At 41.7% G+C, this 24,581-nt stretch overlaps 1 protein-coding gene across 1 annotated transcript in view; it reads right to left on the reverse strand.

The window, feature by feature from the left end:
• Positions 1–24,581, reverse strand: part of fhod3b (formin homology 2 domain containing 3b) — a 97,157-nt gene that overhangs the window by 6,831 nt on the left and 65,745 nt on the right. The window contains exons 6-21 of the mRNA XM_073484724.1: positions 17,133–17,227; positions 15,450–15,561; positions 14,300–14,394; positions 13,601–13,744; positions 13,228–13,469; positions 11,630–11,800; positions 10,295–10,360; positions 8,825–8,935; positions 8,521–8,655; positions 8,081–8,131; positions 6,701–6,891; positions 5,450–5,992; positions 4,437–5,362; positions 3,178–3,336; positions 2,262–2,444; positions 681–800 (exon numbers count right to left, since the gene is read on the reverse strand). Coding sequence (XP_073340825.1) covers positions 681–800; positions 2,262–2,444; positions 3,178–3,336; positions 4,437–5,362; positions 5,450–5,992; positions 6,701–6,891; positions 8,081–8,131; positions 8,521–8,655; positions 8,825–8,935; positions 10,295–10,360; positions 11,630–11,800; positions 13,228–13,469; positions 13,601–13,744; positions 14,300–14,394; positions 15,450–15,561; positions 17,133–17,227 — 3,344 coding nt within the window. The remainder of the gene's footprint in view (positions 1–680; positions 801–2,261; positions 2,445–3,177; positions 3,337–4,436; positions 5,363–5,449; positions 5,993–6,700; positions 6,892–8,080; positions 8,132–8,520; positions 8,656–8,824; positions 8,936–10,294; positions 10,361–11,629; positions 11,801–13,227; positions 13,470–13,600; positions 13,745–14,299; positions 14,395–15,449; positions 15,562–17,132; positions 17,228–24,581) is intronic.

A 24,581-nucleotide genomic window follows, 5' to 3' on the forward strand; every position in this document is an offset into this window, starting at 1 on the left:
TGGAGTGCTCAGAGTAGATATGTAGATTCATTACGCTGGTGATTATCAGAAACCACAATCTACTTCAGACCCGACCAATTGTTCTGCTCACCACAGCAGAGCTAAAAAAAGCCAGAATGTATCATGAAAGACATAATCCCAACAGGATCTACCTTGTTCTTCTGCCAGTTTTAAATGGCTTACTGCAAAAAAATAAAGGCAGCCATTATTTACGGGAACTACTTGTTTTGATGTTGATGACTTATGTTTTCCTTCTGCATTTTTGGCCCTCATATCCCAGAGGTACACATACACACAGATGCAAGGCCACAGAAAGTCACAAACCGAGACACAGATGCAAGTTCACTTACAAGCAGCCAGACAAAGTCAAACTTTTCGAGAAAACACACAATCACACAAACGCCCTCCCTTCTTCCTCTCAGACGGACAGACAGAGCCAGGTTCAGCGGAGGCCTCGACGAGCGTTTTTACTGTAGAAGGACAGTGTCTGGTGCAGAGAGTCAGGCAGCACATTCTTCTACACATAGAGTCCACTGTTATCCTTGCCAAATAAATATGTTGGCAGGGGGAGTCGGAGGAGGAGCGTGGGAGGAAACGGAGGAAGTGAGTTAAAGACAGAGGGGGAGAGAAAGTGAAAAAGCAGGAGCCTCTAAGCCATATATGTCTTGGAGTTTACTCACATTAGTGCTGTTGAGAAAGTTGCCTATTGCAAGCAACGTGGTCAAGATGCAGCGGAGTGTCTTGTTTTTCTCTAACTGGTCCATCCCTTCCTTTAGGTCCTGCAGAGGCTCTGCCACTTCCTAAAAGACGATGAAAATGAAGCATTGTTCTCATCCAATTCATGCTGCTCTTCCAATCCCTTGATAATGATATGCAAAACATTTTTAAAGGAGAACTTGAAAGATTCTACACTTTAAAGTCTTTTTACAGGTCTTGGAAGAAAAAGTGGTATAAAGCCTTTTGTAGCTCCAGAGGGAGCTGTGTGAAGCTTGGTAAATGTCCTAAAGCGATGTCAGTCGAGTCAGCACCGGTTGGGGCTGAAGACTCTAAATTTGAAAAATAAAAGAATCACGGTATGTGGAGAAAGAAAGAAGTGTGATTACCAGCTGCTCTTCATCTCTCCTCGAAGCTAGCAGCTTGAAGCTACATTAGCTGCTACTAGCATAACCAAAGATGCTCTATAAAAGAAGATGATGCATCACGAGCTGCGGGAATGGTTTGAAATGGTTTACACTTCTTGTCTCATATGCGGGTGTGGTCATCTCTTCCCCTTGACATTTTTGACACAACACATCACTGAGGGCTACTGCTTCTTCATTCCAAAACAATACAACGTAAGATACAGTGCGAATGTAATGTTTGCACCTTATTTTTGCCATTAATTTTTACCTGCTAGCTTAAAATACTTGCTCTAGATCTTGTAAGAGTGTGATGCTGAGACAGAGACATTTGTCTGTCTGTCTGAAAAATGCCATTTTAGTGTCAAATCGGTCAAATATTTACTTTGGTGACTATGAGGCAAAATAATCGGTCATAATGTCTGCTTATGTTCACTTCTCCCATCAGAAGGAAAAGACTCAGGACCTGTCACCACGAGACCCAGACACAGGAAATTATTCTTCAGTGTGCTGTCTTGTTTCTGAACTGTCTTTGGCATAACATGCCAAAATCTCTGACTAAACTGCTGTCGCTTGAGTTGCAATGTGGTTAAGTAAGCGCCAGGTTTCGACAAGGAAGAAGAATGTGTGAGATAAAAAAAGAGATATCACCAGTTCTGTTGAATCTGTAGTATAGTTGTTTCGGCTTACAGTTCAAATATAGTTCAAATTTGGGGAAAAATTGTTTATTTGCCAAGTGTTAAATGAGAAGATTGATACTACTCTCATGTCTCTTTGGTAAGTATAAGGCTAAAGCCAGCAGTCGGTTATTGTAGCTTAGCATAAAGACAGGAAACGGAGAGACAGCTAGTCTGCCAATATCTACAGTTACTGCGGCTGGCCAGTAAATAGCCCACAATTTTAGTGAGATTTTGATGTGTCCGTAAGTGGATTTTGTTACCTTGTTGTTACCAGGCTAGCTGTTCCCTCTGATTCCAGTCTAAGCTAAGTGGCTGTAAGTTCAATAATCATTCATACAGACATAATAGTGGCATTACTATTCCTTAAATTCACAAAAGCATGTGTATTGCAAAATTGGAAAAAAGACCTGTAAAGATCTATCTGCATGTGATTAAATTGGACAAAACAGGAAACGTGTCTGACCTTCTCTACAAGCTCATAGTCCATCTTGAATGCCCACAGCTGCAGGCGAGCAGACAGCTCTGTGATGGACGAGAGGGTGAGAAGGAACTGTTCAGCGCTGCCCAGGGGAATATCAGGGTTGACCAGCTGAGCCTCCTGGATCCTCTGCTTCTCCTCCTCTGTGGGGATCATAGTCAGGATTTTCTAGGAGAGGGAGGAGGAAACAAGAGCAGGGAAGGGAAAGGAAGAGGCTTATTGGATCATCCATCAAGTCTGTCTGAGTCGTGCCTGAGTGAAATTTTTTACATAATATGTCAGGGAGTAAATCATAAGTAAGGGGAGGAAACAAAGTGATTCTGACGTTTCTAGCTCTGTTTATCTGAGATGTTTCCAAAATTTCCCACAGACATGTGGGACACCTGAACTTTCAACCTCGCTTTTGTTGTCTGGCTGAAAATATCTCCAGAGACAAAAGGTGGAGAGGAATACTCCTCGCTGCTGCGGGTGAAGTTGAGGAGAAGCTCTGAAAACTGCAGGTTATATAATACCAAAGGGATGCAACATTAATCATTATCTGCTGATGTGAGGTCCTTCAAAAGTCCAAGGTATGGTTTTTAAAATGAGCTGAAAATATGCACGTGGAGCTAACCTTTAATCATCACCGTGATTAATTACATGAGAGCGGCTAAAACGCCAGCCGAGCAGCCAGAAAAACACATTATACGTCAACATTGTGGGTCATCCCATCCAAACGAGTTGAATCTCTTTTTTTTGTGGCAATCCATCAGTGTATTTTGGGGTGCTGAGTAAATATCATTCAAGAAAACCATCTTTATTTTGGACGCAGTGGGTTCGAATGGGTTTTATTAGATTGACTGGACAGTACTTATAATATACAGTATGTGTCTTAAGACAGAATCTCTCAAAAAGTGCTTACCTCAATGCCTTCCTTGTTCAGTGCGTACTCATCAAAGTTGAGGATGGCGGTCTTGATGGTGCGGGGAGGAGGTAAGACAGTCAAGCCGATGTTTATAGCGTTGCTGCGTTTTGAATCCAGGACTATGATTTCTTGTCGTTTGCCATCGACAGCTGCTTTCTGTGAGAGATACCAAGAAATCGATGTTTGAGTGTTGATATTAGATCATATATCTTGAGTAGTGAAAGCAGTACCTGGAGGTCCCATATCATACTCATTTTCTGGTTCATACTTTAACTTTAGATGTTGACCAAAATGTGTTGACATGCTGTGATGTTCAAAAAACTAACCCTAACCCTATTTTTCTCATTCTGTCCATTGCTGCAGCACCTCTATTCACCCTCTGTCTGGACGCTCTGTTTTAGTTTCCTGACACTTTAAGACCATCTCCTGAACACAAAAGTCCACTGCGATTAGTGAGCTCTCACAAGCCTGAGCAGGTTGCCATAAGTTTGGACTGTGGTTTACATCTTGTTGTCGGTATAATCACGGGCATGAATGATCCCTGGATAGGCAGTGATTAAACTGATGTAGAACTGAAATAGATGGACGAAGAGACAAATGTGTAGTTCTTAGATCCTGCTTACCAGTAGGGCAAAAGGTATAAATAGGGGTCTCTGAGGGACAGCCAGATTGTTCCGTATATGAAAAGATCTTTATTTTCTTATTGGTATGAAACAGTTTAAAGAGATTGTCTGGCCTGAAAGGCTGTTACACAGTAAGACACTCATGGGATTTTCTATTATATTGTCTTGACTCTGTGAAGAAAATGTTGCAATTATCAACATGCAACACTGAGATATCATCTGAGAAAATCTCCCCTCAGGGTGGTGCTAGAGGAGGGGTCATTAAAATAAAACTGGGAGCATGAATAAAACTACAAATTAATGAATGGACAGAGATAATGGTGAACGGCTCTTTCCTTTAAAGTGGGCCTGTGTGGAATGGCGGTCTCTGCCCTCTCACTAATAAGAAACAGGTTTTTAAATGCGTACTCCACCCTGTGCATATTAATTTAGGTGAGACACTCAGAGCGACAGTAGTTGGGTCAGATTTAATACTAAACACACAAAATGATCCTTTCTAAGATGGTGCCAGATAGCAGGAAATCCTCAGCCATGGGAGAGAAACTGAAGCAAATCAGGACTGCAAAACAAACTCCTAAAGTAAATAGTATTACTGCATGGTTCTACTGTAACAGCAATAAAACACTAAGTTACCTTTGTGACAGGCAGCTCCTTGGATTTGGACTCAAACAGCTGCTCCATCTTGGATGTGTCCAGTTTAATCGGCTCCAGTTTGGACCAGAGGGACTCCTTACAGAATTTATGGCTCTTACACTGCCAGTCCATGGGACGCACCTCATTCCAGAACAGACGGATGGTCTTCTTCTTCTTCTGGAAGAGAGGCGCCTCCCCACGACTCAGCTGAGGAGATGGTGGAGGGATGGGGGGCATGAACGGAGGAGGTGGGGGCATCATTTTGCCAAGCAGGGGCGGAGGAGGGGGGCATCCGAACAGGGGCGGAGGTGGTGGCAGGGCAGTGCTGCATAGCGGAGGAGGAGGTGGTGGAATCAGGTCACTTGACCCCATCATACTGTCCATATCTAAAATGTCCATGTCATCCTCGTCCTTCAGGTCTGTGAAGTCCATCTCTTTAATCCGCAGCTCCCTGGGTGCGGCCATCAGCTGATCCCAGATATGGTCTGACTCTTTCTTAGGTGGTAACGACGATGTGGCAGTGGTTGATGATTTGTCACTCTGCTGCTGCTGCTGCTCTTTTAAGGCCTCAACCTCAGCTGGAGACGTCAGGCCTTTGACCAAATCTCCAAACTTCTCCGCCACGGCTCTTACACTGCCCTGGTTGTCAAGATGTCCCACCTCCATTTTTTTCACATTTTCTTCCCTGGCCTGTCTGTGGGCCTCCAACGTGGAGATCCTGCTGGCCAAGCTCGCCACAGAGGAGTCAGCGACCTCTGTGTCCTTCTCACATTTACATGTTTCTTTCTCCGTTTCTGCTACATTCCCTTCATCGCTGCTGGTTGGCTTCTGAGAGTAAAGCATGTCCAGCATGAAGCGCTTGCTGTTGAGTATTTTGTTGCACTGGTCATTCACATCTGTGTCTTTAATGCACTGGGTCCACTGGCCTGTTGATATGCAAACAATTTAGATGTTATAAGGAATGTAAGTAGTTGATTAGCAAAATAAGTGTATAAAATTAGCATCAATCATACCTGCTTCAATGTCATTGGTGACTTTCTCCTCCCGCTCCTCCCTCTCCAGAGTGCTACTCGTGGAGGAGATGCTGGACGCGGAGCAGTTGTCCTTTTCATTCACTTCCTCGTTTTGTCTCTCCTTCTCACTCAGCAGTACACTGTCTTCTACATCCCTTTCCATCGGCTGCTCCTCCTCTAACTCGACATTCACCTCCGCATCTGGCTCTCCCACCTCTGCCACATCTCCTACCTTTGCTTCTTCTACTTGCTCTTCTGCCACTGCCTCATCTGTGCACTGTCTCTGCTCCTCAAGCTCTCTCTTCTCTTCTTTCTCCATATCCGACTGTTCGTCTGACGCCGGCTCTGCCACCACATTCTCGTCAGACTGAGTCTCAACAACGTCCTCTGTCTCTGCAGGCGGCTCTGTTTGAGTCTGCTGCTCGTCTGGCTCGGAGGGAGGCGTGGGGGAAGGTTCTGATACTGTTAATTCTGCCGCTGGACTTTTGGTCCTGGTCTGTGGGTCAAGGTTTGGCTCTGGGATGTTAGGGATGTTAACTGTTCCTGGAACATTGGAAGATGAAATCAAAACATTGTGGAGAAAAAATGTTACTTTAAGTACTTCAGTTATGTGTCTATATATTATCTGATAGACTTCAGAAACATTCTTTGTTTATAATTAAAACAGCTTTAAATTGCTTCCTGACATGCCGTAATTGCACTGAGAGATTGTCTAAACTCAATGTACATTTCCAGACTGTAGAAGTAACTCACAAAGCAATGATAATATTCTGTAACCATGGCCCTGACCAGACAACATAACTGTAAAAAACAATGTGAGTGGCTGAGAGTTACATTTTAGATGATAAGATAAGATAAGATAAGAGTGCACAGTGTAGACAGTGCTGTTTAATCAGAATCACATTCAAGCCATTTCAAAAGTAGGAAAATTAGATGATTATGCGTACGCCTCTTTGGACACACTCAAAATGTCTTCTTTCTTACAATATCCCTGTTTCACTTAATGATTTTGACATTTATTCCTTGAGTGGAGCAGTTATTTTCAATAACTCCTTTCAACAGAAGAGCAGCCGAATCTAATTTCTGTCCAATAATCACCCGTGAAATGTTAACGCCAAGCCCAGTGTGTGTGACAGGTGGACTGTCAGCCGGTATTGTCTCTGCCAGCTCTCTAAGCCAACATTACACTCCATTCATGCTTATATCACTCTCAAACTAATGATGAATAAATGGTTGGCAAACAAAGTTTACCCGACGTCTGCTGTGCAGTGGCGGCGGTGTCTTCCTGTGAGATAATGGATGAAGGTGTGGTGCAGCGGGATGCTGTGCGGCTGGCAGGATTGGAACTCAAACACAAAGTGATCTCTGTTCGTCCTCTTGCTGGCACTCTGGGACGCTCTCGCTCAAACTCCTCAGCAGCTAGCCTCTCCACAGCTTTGTACCTGCAGAAACAAAATGCAGCTTTTAGACGTCTGTGTACTGTGGTTTGGGTGCATCCTGATCTGTACTACATACGTAACTTTATGCTCCAGGTATTTGAAGTAGTGGTATAATCAAAGAAACAACAATGCTAAGGAGTGCAAACTGGCATTGTTTAGCTTTATTTTTTCAAAGTGAATCACTTAATGACAGTTGTAAATATTACTCAAATTTTAGGGGTAGAGACATTTATAACATCCTCTTTTGAAAACAAGCCTTGGAAGAAATTGATTACCTCAAAATCATACATGTCAAAATATTACAGTTATAATACTAAATGTACTTAGGTATCAAAAGTACAAGTAAAAATAAATTATACATATACATCACATGTATATAAAGTATATACTGTATATTACGGCATGGCCAAATATCGGCTCAAATATTTAGCATTTTTCTTGTTATTGCAATTAGTGTTGTATTTTTTATGTGATTGCCAATAAAATAAATTCATTTAAAAAAAATTCTACTTTGGCTCTGATGCAGAATGCAATCGGCAAAGTACCTAAAAAAACTTAATTATAAAATAAATGTATTGGAATAAAAGGTACAATATTTGCCCCCAGGATGAAGTGATGTGAAAGTATAAATTAGCAGAAAATGGAAATACATTTACAAGCACCTCAAAATTGCACTTCAGTACTTGAGTAAATGTATTTAGTTACATTCCATCACTGATTTATAGTTAATAGCCATATATTTCAATTTGGTCAAATGATGACAAATGACATCCTTCTTTTGATAAAGTGTGGTTTAACATTTCTGTGGTTACTGATCTCAGTTCATATATTCTTTAAAATTCAATGAGATGCATGTTCCAGTTCACAGAGGTGAAAAAAGTGAGGGCATAAGAGAGAGAGAGAGCAATAAATTATGTTGCACACACACTTTCACACAGACACGGTCAGAGGGAGATAACCAGACCACATCCGTGCCGAAACACAATTACACACTTGTCCTGTTAACTTTGGGACGTCTTAATGGTGAGCAGGCCTAAAGGGACTCTGACACCTATAATTCAGCCTGAGGCTGTGTGCATCTGACTTTACATCTGCTATCAATTTTAACACAGGTTTTTGTTAGTTGTTTGATCTTTCTTCACAACTGCAGCATTATTGTGAATCCATGTAAACTCAAATAAAGTAAACTCACCTCTCCTCTCTGGCGTGTCGTGCTTCTTCTCTCTTGTCTACAGAATCTCGACTGAGATAAGAAGACAGAAACAGAGTGAGAGTGATGAAGGACCTGTATTCATAGTATGTATGGATTCATCTGATGGTTGCTTCACAGAAAATGAAATGAAAAGTGCAAAGAAAGCAGACAGAGCATCATTAAAAGCTAAGACCAGACACTTGCACAGAACATATACTTTCGCAGATCTAATGATCCTCATAAAGGAAGTCAGCTCAGCTTTTATCAGATTCATGGGAGATTCAAGACTGGAGCAACCTGTGAGCAACCTCTAAAAATGACACATGCAAACATGTCTTAATTGGCTGTACAGCTGCCTACTGTACAAAGCAAAGAAATAATATATTCTCTTTGACATGAAGTCTTGCAGTGTTTTGTCTGATTGGTAAGGTGAGACTCACTTGAAGCGGTTCCTCTCTTCTCTTTCGATTCTCTGCAGACGCTCTTCTCTTTCCAGGCGCCTCCTCTCTCTCTCTGCAGCCAGAGACTCCTGATGCTGTCTGTAGGATGAAGTCAGCAAGCCTCCTAAAGCAGGTCTATAAGCCAAAGAGGAAGAGCAAATGTGATAACATTATCAGAATTTATTAAACTGAGGAATTTGTACATTTGTTCAAACAGGAGCTTTGCAGAGGGGATGAGTTATATTTCATCAACCATATCCACACAATGTTTTGCATGAGCTGTGGAAAATGTTGCGATGCCGACCTGTCAACCAGTTTGGAGTCTGGTGCGGAGGTTGCTGAACTAGTGAAGCGATGGACGGGTGATGTAGGGGCCTGGTGCCTGCCAGGGTACGGAGTGCCATTGGCACTGATTCTGTGAAAAGAAGAGAAAATAAATGCTTTGTTCTCTCCAAAGACATTTTTCCACTGAAAGACAGAAAAGAAGGCTGAACATCACTTCAAGAATCTGTGAAGTGATGCGAGGTGAATTCCAATGTCATACTGTTGGACAGTTGATACTGAGATATGACTGTGCTGAGTAAAAGAACAGTACACTTAAGCACTTCTTATTAGGCATCTGAACATGGCATGCCATCAAACTCTGAAGGGTGCCTGCAGGTGCATTGCTCATGTCTGAACACGGATACAATCTTTCATAAACTGATCTCTTCACCAGGCCTGCTCTTTTCTTAGAGGCTTTGCAACTGCTGTGTTAAATCTGACAGCAAATCATGCACAGTGTGTCCTAGAACAGTTGCACAACACATCATGTGCAAATAAAACTAGTTAACAAAGATGATGTAATCAGTCACTGGGAACATGGTAGTGTTCAGCTATGAGTGCTGTGCTAGCGTTCAACAACAAAACTCTCCCTGCCTGAAACTATTAATGTGTAGCAAAAAAAACCCTTAGAGTGATCATACAACCCTGATTCCAAAAGAGTTGGGACTCATTTACAAATCAGAGGTGGGAAATAAAGTATTTCTCCTTCTGTACCTCTTCAGGTATCTGTACTTGAGGGGAAATATCGATTATTTACCAACCCAAAATGTTGGTATTTTAAGTCCTGGGAATGAGACTCAACAATCAACTATCTTTTTCTGTTGCGTTTACGAAACAGCTTGGACAAATCCTGCTGATTCTACCTTCAACTTCAAGAGTCTTTGAATTACAATAATATGACGTGACTTTCAGTTAGCTTTGCACATAAATGGCCGGTAGAAATGTCCTTCAGAGGGATACTTTTTAGTTTTATACTTTGAGTTTATTTAAGAGCCTGCACTTTCTTACTTTTACTTGAGTAAAGAAGTTGAATCAGTATTTCCACTTTAACCAGTAGAAGTCCTTTTTACACAAGTATCTGAACTTCTACTTGAGTAAAGACTGAGTGTACTTTCGCCACCTCTGTTGCAAATGAACTGTGTTGATCGACAATGGTTTTATCAAGTGTTCCCCCACCCAATTCCTGTTATTCCAAATAACCTGTTTACCTGTCCCAATGTGATGCTTATATCGAATTCAGAATAACTGTATATTTTACAAAAAATCAATGAAGTTGATGAGGTAAAACATTAAATATATTGTTTTTGTACTATTTTAAACTGAGCATATATAAAAAAGGGAATTACCACATTCTGTTTTATGAATGTTTTACACAGTGTCCAAACTTTTTTAGAATAGGGTTTGTACATTTCGTCCCTGCATACTCTTGTTACACTTGACCTGGCCTTACCTGTCAGCCCAGCAGGGCTTTCTAGCTGAGTAAGATGTAGGAGAGTTGTTTATGTCTGTCTGAAGACTGAAGATGGAAGTGAGAAAAAAAGAGATTAAGAGACAGGTCAGTCACTCCAAAGATTAAATAATGAAATGTTAGTCACACAAACAAGAAAGTGAGGCAGCAGTCGGAGGTAGGAGGGCTGCAAGCACACAAAAACAGAGCCGACAGGGACGAGACAATATCTCTGTCTATCTTACTGATTCAGCTATAAAACCACTGTAAATTCTAAAAAAATAAAACTGTTTTAAAAAGCTCTCTCTTTTTATTGTCCACTGCATTGAGAACAGGGAATCGTTAAGCTTAGATGGTATCAAGAGAACTGCTGTGCTAGTCCAGCTTTGTTTCCATTGCTACAGATCTCACAACTAAGAGACAGTGACTGTGACTCATGCTAATACTCTGAATTCCTTAAAGTTTTGAATTAATTTACTGACTTGTCTTGGATTAACTGTGGTGGAGAGCCACAATGGAAGACAGATGACTAGTCAATGTTCTGCAAAATGACGTTTTCTAGCCACTGAGAAAAGGAAGTAATTATGACTTTCCTTTTACTGGTGCATCTTTAGAGATGACGGATGCGACATAAATCACATCTGATGGGGAAATAAAGGCGGCTATGATCAGGAAAACATTTTTACGGATGAAGGAGGCAGAGTGGAACTAATCTACAAATAAGCTCATGGGACACAATTAAGGTGTCTGTAGGTGTCTTTGCTGAGTGTACAGTGAGCCACAAAGACACAGACACCAGTGATGTGGAGGACGTTGTGTTTACACAATGTGAGGCGTAACATGAGTTGATGAACTGAAGCTCCTGCCCTTCTACCTGTGGGGCCTTTTTCTCCCCTGGCCCTTCTCACTCTCCTTCACCTGGCTCTGGTTCAAATGGGGACAGAGGGGAGGGAAGGGGGTTGAGGTTGGGGTAGACTGACACTGAGGGCGTGCAAAGCCTGGCACTCGACTCAGAACAATGGGGGAAGACACAGTTAGGTGGCCAGGGAGGAACGCACCAAGGACTAAGGGTCCTCTTTTTAGGTGCGACGGACACAGGAGAAGACGACCTGGCCTTGACGCCGACATATTTTCTCTGCCCTTCAGGGTCACCGACTTTAGGGAGGATGTTGGCCATACACTTTAAGTTCAGACACATGCTAGGAGTGTCTGCTACAGCTGGAGCCACACTAGGATGACAAAATACAAGAGAGTCCAAAGGGAATGAGGAAAATTATCAATCTACATGAGGAAAAATGGGGAAACTGCTCGGGAAGCCACCAAAGGCCCTTAAAATACCTTTGAGCGCCCTGACTAGAGGACTCAGTGACTGGATGACTTTCATCATCTGCCTCTTCCTCGTCCTCGTCCTCATCCTCCTCCTCCTCCTCCTCCTCCTCCTCATCCTCCTGCTCCTCCTCCTCTCCCTCCTCCTCCTCCTCCTCTTCTTCCTCTTCCTCTTCCTCTTCTCTGCGGCGAGAGGAGGGGTCGAGGGGTTTGAGGGAGGAAAGGGAGGATGTAGGCAGGCGAGAGGGAAGACACATTGGACAAAGACGGTATGAAAAGACAGCGCACATGAAGCCATTGGAGAGACAACATACAGAAATGACAAACACTTAAAAACAAGCTGGTAGAAGAAGAATTAGTGTAGAGACAAGAGTTAGTAGGTTTTGACAACAAAATGTAAGAAATGGATAAGCACAGGCAACAGTTACAGCTATATATCTATGGCAGCATTAATACATTAATACATAATTAATAAAAAAAACCATCTCCCAGTGATTTTAATTGATGAGAAAAAGATTCACTTCAATAACAAGTGTTAGAGTTAGGAGATGTCTCCTGTGTTTGAACTGATGGTCTGGAATACATCGTCACACATGAGTCTGTGGCAGTGGGCTATTTGGATCCCTCCTGGTTGTCTGGATTTCATTAAACAATATGGAAAACGGTGAACTTCAAAGGCGGCTTGGATTTCCTGTGCTGAACTGGAAGAAGCTAGTCTGGTATCATATGACCTGCTGGACTGAATTTAGGTACACCTAAAGACCTGAGTGCTACCAGGAATATGGGTGCATGTGCTACTTAGAATAAGCTTGTTATTAATGAGAGGAGATTGAATTATGTGGAACCAGGAGAGACAATAAACAGTAGTGATTTAAAAGACAAAAACTAAGGCATCAAATCAAGCCCAGTTTTTGTCTTCTGACGTATGACCTATAATAAAAAATGGAATAACTGTCAGACTGAGTTTTTCTGGTGCTTTTATAGGGAACAGTCCAAGCTACTGTGCAATTAAAAAAGATTGCAAAGATTTGCTTCTTGCTGGAATCACCAGTTTTGGTTTCTCTTGAGTTTCTCTTCTTGAGTTTGTCACAAAGGTTTGTCGTATATAAAACAGATGGCATTGTGGAGGTTAGCAGTAAAAGAAGCATGAGACAGAGCGCAGATAGCTCCTATCATGTGTTTACAGAAGCTTCCTATTTCCATCAGCGGCAGGAGAATGTCTTTGACAGTGGGAAAATTAATTTAAATGTCACTTTCCAGCAACAGTCTCCTCTTTGCCTTTCTTTAAATTACTATATAATTAAATTCTCTGCTTTGCCTAGAGACAGAATGGACGAATCTCTCCAAGACTGAAATATAATACAACACTTGCAGTCAAGCTGTTTCCTGTGAAACAGACTAATACTCCACAGACTCAAGAATAATTTGTGATTCCTTTTCAGTTGGAGCTATCTCTCAGGGTTTAAAATATATACGAGATCAAAACAAACCGTCCTAACTGAACCTTTTAAAACCAGGATCAGACCAAGTTCAAGCTAAAATCGGAGCAAAGATAAAGTTTCTTCTTTTGATTATCTTCCACTTTTCCGTTACTCTCCCCTCCGCCTCACCTTTCGCTGATGTCTTCAATGCGTTGGCCACCGAAGGGCAGGAAGCTGTTTGTGTGAGGGCTGCTGGGTGATGCTGGGGCAGAAGCGTGGCCTCTGCTGTTCTGGAGCGAATGTCTCCGGCTGCGTCTTCTCTCCAAGCCACGCCTCTCGTTGGTGCCGCCGACACTGGCCCTTCGGCGGTCCTTGCGGGCACTTGGAGGCAACTGCGTTTCATCATCTCCGTCCTCGTGGCGGAGAGTCATCTAGATTGAAGGCATCATATAGAAACTGAGTAAATAACCTGTATGTGTTCATTTTTGGCTGCAACGACCCATTAACATGACATAACGACTGGTTGTTATTTGCTGATGTGGTGCCGTGTCGGCTTCCTGACCTCATACATGTTGAACTGCTCTACGAGGTCGAGGTCCGTGCCCTTCCTGCTCAGGTGTCTCTGGGCCATGGCTTCAATGCTCTGCTCCTCCAGACAGTCTACCATGTCGTAGTACGAGTCCTGGTCTGGGAGGCCTGCCAGAGTCTGAAACACAAACACATTCAATAAAAAAACACAATAAGAGTTCATCCTCGTCGCTGCAATACTTTAGATTAACTGTGAGACGAAAAACAATAAATGAGTCCAATAAAGAGAGGGAGAAAAGGAGTAAAATTACTTTTGAAGTTGTTTTGTTTAAACCTTGTATTGAACTGTAATCTGTATGCTATCTAAATAAACTTAAATCTACTATTTAATGCACTTGTCTGTATTTTGACTACAGTGTAATTAGATGAAATGTTCCATGTACACAGTGAAACACAGGACAAGTTCATTATATAAATGATACTGTACAGTCCATACCAAGGTAATTTTTAGGACTCTTTTGTTGCAGCTGCTGTAAACTACTACAGTGACTCAGATTGTATTGGAGTCCTTTAGGGAGCTTGACAGTCCTCACATAACACACATTTTTCCTTATCCAGATAAGAGACATAGCTGTAGTTTACATTTTAACACAATGTTTAAAAGAGGTTTGAAAGACAGACAGACGAAAAAACTGTAAAGCAGCAGACCATATAAGAGGTTAATAATATTGACCTTATTGATGAGTGTCATTGCATACACCAGCAGTTCTGTATCCACGCCATCCTTCTCGTCCAGGATCTCCATAACGTTCGACCATAGCTTTGTGCCTGCAGCAGCGAAAGACATGCAATACATTGCATATCATAAGACAACTGCAAACACACAGCAAAACACAGCTACCTCTATTTTTTACACAGATACAAATAAAAATTTAATCTTAACTATTCCATCTGCTCTTTTTATGGCATAAAAAAGCTGATGCAACCTTGCAGCTCCACCAGGGTGCCGGAATAAAAAAACAAATTGCTTTGTCATCTCATGGCTCCCGCAGGAGAAATGCAGTCATAGCAGTCTTCCTCTAGAAAAGCAGCAGTGGAAAAACAGAGCAGGGGCGACTTGATCACATATGAGACAGAAGCAGCCCTGTGTCTGAGCCACAAGGGTGAAGTCCATCTCCTTCTCATCAGGAGACTGAGGATCAGGTTTAGTCTTCTTACGCAACAGCAAGAGTGATGGGATGAGACATAACTGAGACAGAGGGATACCTGAGCCCTGCACGCTGACGCTGTTGTACGCTGCAGTACACTGTGGAGCCTTTTAGAGCAGCAGGTAACTGAACCCCGCTGCAGACAGGAGTTACAGTCTTTCTCAATAAGCCTCGTTGCATGCATGGCCAGGGAGCTGCTCGGGACAACTGATCCGACTACTGTGTAACAGGAGGCTGTGATCCGCGGTCAGCTGAGCGGCACTACAGCCACCGTGGATGGCTTGATTAGTGGAACTGAAGGAAAAATTGCCCCAAATGGGAATTTCAATATTGACTTGAACATCCAAAAATCACTGCAATAGCAACATAAATGCTGTATAAGCTGCAATGAATGGTCAATTTATTGATTAGTCGCTTGAAAAAAAAGTTACTTCCCAAGTGTCTTTGAGTTTTGGACTATTGGTTGGACAAAAGAAGCAATTTGAAGACAGTGAACTTTGATGAGGTGACGAGGATTTTTTAACACTTTTTTTCTTTTTACATTTTATGGACTAAAATATATCTTCTTAGTAATTTTTGGTGACAACCAACTGAAAAAATTCAGTGTTTTGACAGTGCATACCAATTTGTTCAACCAGCTATCTAAACTGCTGTCTGGTTAGCTTGGGCTCTTACCTCTTTTAGCATCCACCACATTCACAGCCTTTATGAGCAGGGCAGCATTAGACTCTGTGTACTCCACAAACACCAGCAGCAGCTTCAGGGCTGTCTTCACCACCAGACGGAACTAAACAAAAAGAAAAATGTGTATAACAATAACAATGTGGCATGAGCCCCTCAATCCAAGCACATAATACACAATCCATTAATTTCAACTTTAAACTTTATGTCTTTGTTGAGACACATGGATCAACATGACACAGAGTACTATATGTGCCAGCCCCTTGAACTTCCAACTATCAAATGGCATCATGTTGTTGTATAAAAGCTTTTCCTGTCTGAGCCGTCTTGAGTGGTTTGATAAGAACCTTGCGTGTTGTCGCGGCAATAAATAGATACTAAACAGCTCATGGGGACATACTGTTCTGAACTCAAACAGTGTGACAACAATCAGAATAAAATAAAACTAGGTTATAACAAACAGTGAAAAGAGACTTAAACTACTGAAGCAGCTGACTAAGAGTCAATATTTATACCCCACAAAAATATGAAAATGCGAGAGAAAACTAACTAAGAGGAGAGTAATCAGTCTGATATACAGCAAACCTGTCAAAGTTAAATTGCTTGAGAGTGAAAATCAAGATTATGTCAATAGTGATACAACCATCAGACTTAATTTAACACTTTTGAACAGCTGCCACATCAGCACTACGACTGGACAAGTAACACCCCAATGATCATAGTCAAAATGACTATTGTTGGTGATGGAAATTTGCCACATGAAATGATTGGGAAGACAGGGTTTTGATTTAAAAAAACAAGATGAATGCCAAATATTATTTCAGTATTTACACACGAAGGCAGACAAGTATTTAGTGAAAAGAGAAAACAGTGGGGAGAGAAAGGAGAGTATATGATATGATATATCATATATATATATATATGATATGTGGAAGCCTTGAGCAGCTCTATCATATATATATATGATATATGCAGTGGTCTGCTGGGGAGGTAGCAGCACGGACAGGGACAGAAAGTGACTGAACAAACTGGTCAGGAGGGCCAGCTCTGTCCTGGACTGTCCACTGGACTCCATAGAGGTGGTGGGTGAGAGGAGGATGTTAGCCAAGCTGACGTCAATCATGGACAACACCTCTCACCCCCTGCACCAGACTGTGGAAGCCTTGAGCAGCTCTTTCAGCAGCAGACTCTTACACCCACTGTGTAAGAAGGAGCGCTACCGCAGATCATTCATCCCTACAGCAATCAGACTGTTTAACTCAAGCACTACATGAACAGTCACTTTCCACCCACTTGTTTGCTTTTGTAAATATCTTATTGTTTTTTGTAAATATCTTGTGTTTTTCTATTTATTTTCAATTCAATATTTAATATTTCTATGCATATTTTTCTGATTCTACTTGTACTGTTGCACCTCGAGCTGTTGTAACATGTGAATTTCCTTGTTGTGGGATAAACAAAGACAATCTTAATCTTAATAAAGTTCCCTCATCTGCCGCATCATTTTTTTTACATGACACAATCTGGCCACTAGAGGGCCGAGGTGACCACAGTGACGGGTGTTTTCAAGCATCTGATTATTTCACCTCTGACAGAGCACAGATGGGGTTACTGAGTTGATTTTACAGTACATCTACAGTGCAGGCTGTGGTGAAAATTAACGTCCATATTCTTTACCTTGGATCCGACCAGGGTGTAAAGCCACTGGACTGTTTCATTGTGAGATATGAGGCCGTTCATCCCGTCCACATACAGCATTATCTGACCGAGGGCTGGAGAGACAGAGAGAGAGAAAGAGACAAAGGAAGAGATGTGGTTTGATTAATCATCTGCCATTTCAGTTGTGTTTTCTTCTCCTTGTCTTGGCTCTAAATGTCTGTTTTGAACACTGATCATGAATCTCGTTGAAACCCTCTTTGCAAAGCAGGTGAAACTTACAATGTCTTACCTAGTTGTCTTCTGAAGGCCCTAAAAATGCCCCTTTATCTATATTTGTGTAAATGATAACGAATATGAACAACAAATTTAAATAACATTTTTAGAACAGATCACTTAGGTAATACTCCTAGTGTACGCAGACATATTGAGTCCTATTAGTCTGTAAACAGGACCTTGTTATAGGTATATGACCGAAAACAAAGATTTTTCAAAGAATTTCTCCTGTGGTAATTACATACGCATGTAAAAAGATACACACAGAATCATTTCTATTGCTAGTGAAAAGTGTTAATGACATTCTGCCGGCCATCATGATTAAATCTACATAGAAACTGGGGCTGCTGTGGAGATAACTGTTTCAAACATTACAGCAATTAAGTGGAGACCTAAAAAGAAAAACAGCACTCGTCCACTCATTCCTCGAGTCAGTGGACACAACTGGAGGGAAAATACTTGAGCAGAGTGTCTCAGTGGATGCTGACATGACTTCCATCTGTAACAGGATACATAAATAAGAGCATAATAAGAGCCAAGGGATCTCAATGGGGGGGGGGGCAGTAAAAGTGTAGGGCTTCTGTTAAAGAAGGAGACGGGGGGAGGGAGACAAATGCCGCTGGACAGCAGTGGAACAGACAAAAGCACCCTTTAAATATGTACTTCTCAGTGATAATCCAATGCATTCACACAGAAGACTGCAGCAACAGGATGAGCTCAGCTTGAACCCACAGCAACTTTAGGTGATACATTAGCTGACACAGGAAAAAAAGCTGAAGCATAAACATGTGAACACATCGAAAGTGGAACATTTTTGGAAGGCTTGTTTGACTTTTTCTTGGCAGAGGCTGTGGTTGTGGGGGGGTGGGGGGTGGGGGGTTAATACCTTGCGAGACTTTTGGGAAAAAGTCATGAAATTCCTGTCTTTTTTAAACATGACAAAAGGTGCACTTGTACTGATCCGAGTTCAGAGATGAATGACCAGCTGGAGAAACCTTCATGGGCTGCAAAAGTTGATATACAAGCTGGTTTAAATTGTTAAAAATCTAGTGAGAAATAACATAAAAAGAGGCAGAATCCAATCTCTGACCAACAACTAGATACAGTCCTTAAACAGACTTATTGAGGGCTCCATAAAACATCTTCTTCTAACATGTTTTGATGAGAGGCTGCAGCTTCTGTCATATATTTTCCGCCCCTCTTCTCTAGAGGGGCATGAAAATTGTGAATACGCTGTAGATAAGCCAAAATTCCCAGGTGCAGCTGCTGTGTGTGCATGGTGCGTGAGAGTGTGTGGGCGGACGCATGAGTGCATGAGTGCACGTGTGTGTGTGTGTCTGCAGGAGCAGCAGCAGCGGCAGTTCATCTTTTATCAATGAGGGTTAATTACTCACAACATGTCAGGCCAGAGAATTCCTGACAGTCCTCTCCTGCTGCGAGCTCAGAGCAGCGTGTCACAGCAGTCGGCGGTGGTGCAGACAATATGGCGAATCAAAGCAGACCACATCAGAGTGTGTTTATGAAAACATGATTAACCCTCTCAGTCAGCGCAGGCCAGAGTGTCACCCTCTCCTGTAGCCCCCTCCCCACTTTGTATTGGAGATCACTGCTGACAGATGAGTGACAGCAGTAATGACATGACGTACAGCTGGTCGAATGAGTCCAGCATGGATTCCTACACCATTTACAAAAAATATCTTACTGGCATGTAAAAAGTGGCTGAAATTAGTTTTCACAGCAGTTCTTCGTACACGGCAAAGTCATCAAAAGTATTAATACTTTACTTTTTTGATATAATCTCTATTAATTAGTCATTGAAAGTACTGAAGCTTAAAAAAAAAAAAAAAAAATACAATCACATTTTCAACCAAAGACTGCACCAGCACTTTGTGCCTAAGATTTAAAAAAAAAATTTTTTTGCCATTGTTTCAACAAAGGTATCGAGTATTGTTTATAACCTTAAAGCAACATTATGTGGAAATTGGCATTTTGTGTGATTTGGCGCCTCCCATTGTTTCTAAGTGCAACACCACTGTGGTAAATACAAATCCCAGGTCTGTAACAATTTGTCAGATGTAATGTAGGTGCTGACTACAAACAAATCTCATTATGTCATTACAATGTTATGTGTTGAAAACTTGTATCTTGAAGTAAACACGTATGTAACGCTGTGATCCTACCCTCTTACTGAAGTTACAAGTGATGGGGGGGCGAGGTGGCTGAGACAGAGACACCATTCACCCTATTACAAGACACTGTACCATCAAAATGAGTTTGAGGCTGTTATTTTAAGGTTAAAAAGTTACAGAATGTTGTTTTAATACACAGACACAAACAGCTATAACTTTTGCGAGATAAGTAATGGGCTGCACACGTTTGGGCTGCATACACAAATTGGTAGCCAATGTCTGAGCTGCAGTATCATCACTGCACAGACTTTTATCTCTTGCATGCACCTGTGCAAGTATCTGTTAAGGCTTTAAGGAATGTCCATTGAAAGCAGGGGGTGAGAAAAGATAGGTGGCCTTAATGAGGCTTTTAAAAGTGTCATTACACAACGTGAAGGTCCAGCTGCTGACAGATGAGATGTTACTGATTGCTCCCAAAAATCAACTGAGAAAACGAATGACTTTTAGATCATTTTGGCATGTTATCATAATCATTATTTACAGAGGGAATCTGCTCTTTTTTACTTGAGCGTGTAGCCAACTAAAATAAAATCAGAATGGATGTCTATATCATATGTGAATTTAATTTAGCGAGCAGTTTAGACAAAGAAATGATGTAATACTCAAACACACCAGAAACCACACAGTCATTACCTTTTCTCTCACATTCATTAAAACTGCTGCTTCATGGAATTATTCAATGCCAACTGCCATTTTTGCACAATTCAACTTTGAGTACCAGAAACCACATGGACTGCAGTTACCCTGTGAGCAGTTAGGTAAAACGATACTGTAACTGTTTTTCAAAAAAAAAAAATTAAAATTACCTTTCATTATGGGAAACTGCAACCTTCAGAGTCTGGTCAGAAACTGTTTAGAGGAAACATCTAATTATTCTCAGAGCAATCACCTTTGTGAACTTCAAATGGAACCGATTTCCACACACTTCTGATTAAACTAGTCATGAAACTGCTCCGGAAAATGAAAAGTAACCTGTGCAGTTACAGTTCAAGCTTTAAAAGTGTGATCAAATCATTATACTGCGGCGGCCTTTCCCAGTCTTGCACCTTTGTGGGTAGCTGAGACTGTGGGTCCACAACCTGGGATTTGCTTTTAAACTCCACAACAGACAGTCATCGATAACTTTGGAAGTGGGTTAATAAAAAGAGCATGTGAGTGCTGAGTCTGTACGAGACACCCTCCACTTCAAGCACTGATCTGGGGCCAAAAATGTGGGCCTCTATTTGAGTAATCATGAGCAGCTCTCCAGTACCTCACACAAAGTACAACAATAACACTGCAAAGTCTCTTTGCATGTATGTCACGTAATGAGATGCTGGCGGACAATGAGCTTCCTCCAAAACACAGTGATTAGAATATAAATGTAAGCCATTATGGTAGAGGATAGCCATGGAGGAAAGATTTAGAAACTTGGAAGTGTTCAATGAGCAGTCTGGCGTCTGTGCAGCACTCTTACACTCCATTTCTTTCAATACTTAACATACGTTTGCCTTCAGAGTAAAGAGAACATTTAAATAGTATTGAGCGGCAGAGGGGAACCACTGACCCACCATGCGGATGAGACGGACCCTATTCCTGTGTCTGAACAGAGAACTCTGAGAGAAGCAAAAACTTCAGCAGCTGAGGTTTGCTGGAAGTGTTTCTTCTGGGCCTCTCCCTCTCATAAACCACAGCAATTATCTTCCACAGCCCCAGGAATGTGCAGGAAGGGCTGCTCCCTGACCACTGCCGAGGTGAGAAGCACGCTGAGGTCCGGGTGGCAGCACCAACACGAGCCAGCTGATTCATAAGTAGACGTAAAACAAAAAAAAAACCTTATCTATGAAGATGCAAGAACTCATCTCAATAGCTTCCCCTCAACAAAACATTTCACTCCCCTTCTTCTCACCACTCTGCCCCCTTCGGTTTCATTTACAATTTGGAATTTATCAAAACTGGGTCAGCCAAACTGTCTGTCAGTGTGCAGCATTTATTTTACCAGGACTTTGGGAGAGGGGCCAAATCTCCATCCCATACCGAGCAACTTAGAGCCTCTTATCTTGTTATGCTCTGCATTAGCTGGGAGCTGCACTCAGGTCTGAAGTGTGCCTCCCTGTACCCATATAAGCAGGACGTGCTTTACTGCAATGCCCGGAAATGTATTTTTTATGTAGATTCTTCTTATAGTAGGTCACAATAATTACAGTAAATTATATGAACTTTAGGAGTGGAGTGTTTAAACTGGATTCTGGGATCGTATGAGCAGAGAGACAGACAGCAAATCGGAAATCGAAATTTCTTTTGATTGGTCAGCTCTCACAAGCCTGAGCAGGCACCAACGACAGTGCATCCGCATCAGTTCTGCTGGTGTTATTGCTGGTGTTTAAAGCCACAGTTTGTGAATACAGGCTGTTTAGAGCATTTTGATACCTTCTAAGTATTTATATAGCACAAAGACCTGCTTCATAATCAGAAAAGACATGTCAATCTCACTTATCTGACTTTTAAGTATAAATAGCTTTTTTGGCCTAGCTATAGAGACAGCATTGGTGCAAGATGTTAAGGATTGACATGTTAGCAAACAAGTGCCTACTTATGCATCCGACAGACACAGAGCAACATTAGCATTCACTCTGAGCTGTTTCCAACCATTTGACTGACCTAAATGAATATTAATACTTAATGTCCTTTGTAGCTCTGAGTCTCCACCAACTTCTGAGTGAATATCAGGCATGTCCCTGTTTAGTGCTGGGCAGTTAGTGTACAGTGCATTTGTCTGAACTTAAACAACGTTGTTGAGAGCTATGAGACTGAACCATACTAGAGCATACAACCAAAACAAAGAGCTAAAAGACTCTTTAAAGCTCTGCAGAGATGAGGGGGAATGCTTTAACTCAAGTAATTCATTTCTAATAGCAAAATATTAATTAGCACAGCTTCATAAGATTGCATTCGTTCTGATCATTTTCTGCAGAATTGAGAAACCATAAAAAGTGGAAAGATTTCCCTTTGGTACTGACATTTAGCATTATCATTTTAGAGTCTAGTATAAAATCTCAAGTGTATTACTCGGGCCTATAATACAGCTCTTACTGTATATGAACTGGATGAGACATGTTCACGGGTTACGTTCTATTTGTTATTCAGCTAATCACCCAGACCATTAGAGCCAGACAAAGTGCCTTTGCCAGACCAATTTCAGTTCCTGCACTGACTGCCAAACGTACATTGAGCCCCATACAGTAAAACAACAGGGGGGTGCTTCCATTTTCAGTCGTGAATACACGTCTGCCAGTATCTGACACAATTTACCTTTAGCCTAAGCCAAAACAAATTCCCAAAGGACAAACAAACAAACCTAATGGAACAATAACATGAAGTAAGGCAGGGGAGCCTCTCCAGTATTTGGCTGAGCAAGCTCTACAGGCACTGCGGACCTGATGAACTGCTGCAGTGCTGAGCAGCAGGGCACAGTGACTACAATACTGTAAAGAACATAAAAAGGCAAAAAAAAAAAAAAAAGAGAAAATCATTTTAGGACAATGAACGACTGGGGATAGCCCAGCAGATGAGCTTTTCCCATTCCATTCAAGTGGGGAAGACTTTGGGAGAAAAGCTACTGCATGACATCCACACACTTGTAAAGCGAACTGAAAGATGAGCTGCGGTAAATTCTTACTGCTCTTGAGAGAGTAGTGGTGTGATTCGCTCTGGTCCTGGCCAGCCATATGCTGAATTCAGTCCCAAAAAACAGTCAGCTCGCAGGAATCAGCCGTAAAACCCAACTCGAATGCCGAGGATTTCACTCTATCTGCCTGAGTGCTACATTACTGCAAATGATTTATTTTATTTTCCAAATTATAGTTTATGTATCTTAGACAGCAAGGTCAGAGATGATAAAATAAGAGCTGGAGAAATGAACCAAATCAAACATTCGGATAATATAATTGGCTTGTGTACTGAATTCTGTTACAGTAAAACAGGCTGCAGTGCCGGGTTGTAATCCCACTGCCAGCGGGTTCGCTAAGGCTGAAAACTTCTACAGATGAGGGGAGAAAAAAAGGGGAGGCAGAATATAGGTCAGGCAGGTGGGGTTGAATTGGGTTCAGATGTAAGCGGTCTGCTCATGTGAGGGGGATCTGAAGGGGTCTGTGGGGGTCTGCTGGGTCTGACACAGGGGGAGGACAGGGTGGGACGTATCCGGTAGGAACAAGTTTAACCAAAAACATGACAACGGGTGATGTTTTTCTATCAAGTTTAAGGTTTTTCTGGTCATTTTTTTTGCTTTAAACTTTTAATTGTCAACCTGTAGGTAAACAGTGTTAACATGACAGGTGGCTTTATTTTTTTTTAGAGTTTACAGTACAGTATGTTTTCGTGCAAAACTGAAAGCTGCTGATTTAATTTAATAGCGAGAGGCCACGCTGGAGGCAAAGAAGAAAATGTTGCCAGTAGAGCAAAGAGAGTTGAGAGGTTGTAGGCTGAAACCATGTGTAATGCTCATTTCCTAAATCTACTTTGACTTCCTTCTTCTCAGACAAGCAAAGACACTAAATTATGTAGGAAAACATTAGCAATGAAAAAATAATTTGGCGGATAATTTGGTGGGATGTTGTTGTTTTGTACAGGGATTAACTAGTACCTTTACAATTAATTAACCTGTCCAGTGACCTTTTATCATAACCTGCACACTAAAACAGAGGTGTGGTGAATAAACCTTTAAAGCACAATTAGTGAGTGTTTTTTTAGATTGAAAAGGTTTGCACAATGGGGCAGCAGGAGCAGTAGCTGGCTCTGAAAGCTGCAGGAGATTGTGTGGAAAACATGCACGTTTTGTTCCCATGAGATCTCATTACAAACCAGGAGTTCAAGTTTCTGTTGGTACGACAAGGGCATTCCTGGAGATCTCCTCCTCGCTCCAAACACAACGCTTGTCCACCAATGTGTGTCAGCAGTTCCTGTGTTTTCCCTCTCAAATTTCCTTGATCCTGGAGGATTTAACAGGGCAGTTGCCCAGCCTCTCCTG

Source organism: Pagrus major, chromosome 17, assembly GCF_040436345.1.
Source record: "Pagrus major chromosome 17, Pma_NU_1.0".
NCBI classification, from domain to species: domain Eukaryota; kingdom Metazoa; phylum Chordata; class Actinopteri; order Spariformes; family Sparidae; genus Pagrus; species Pagrus major.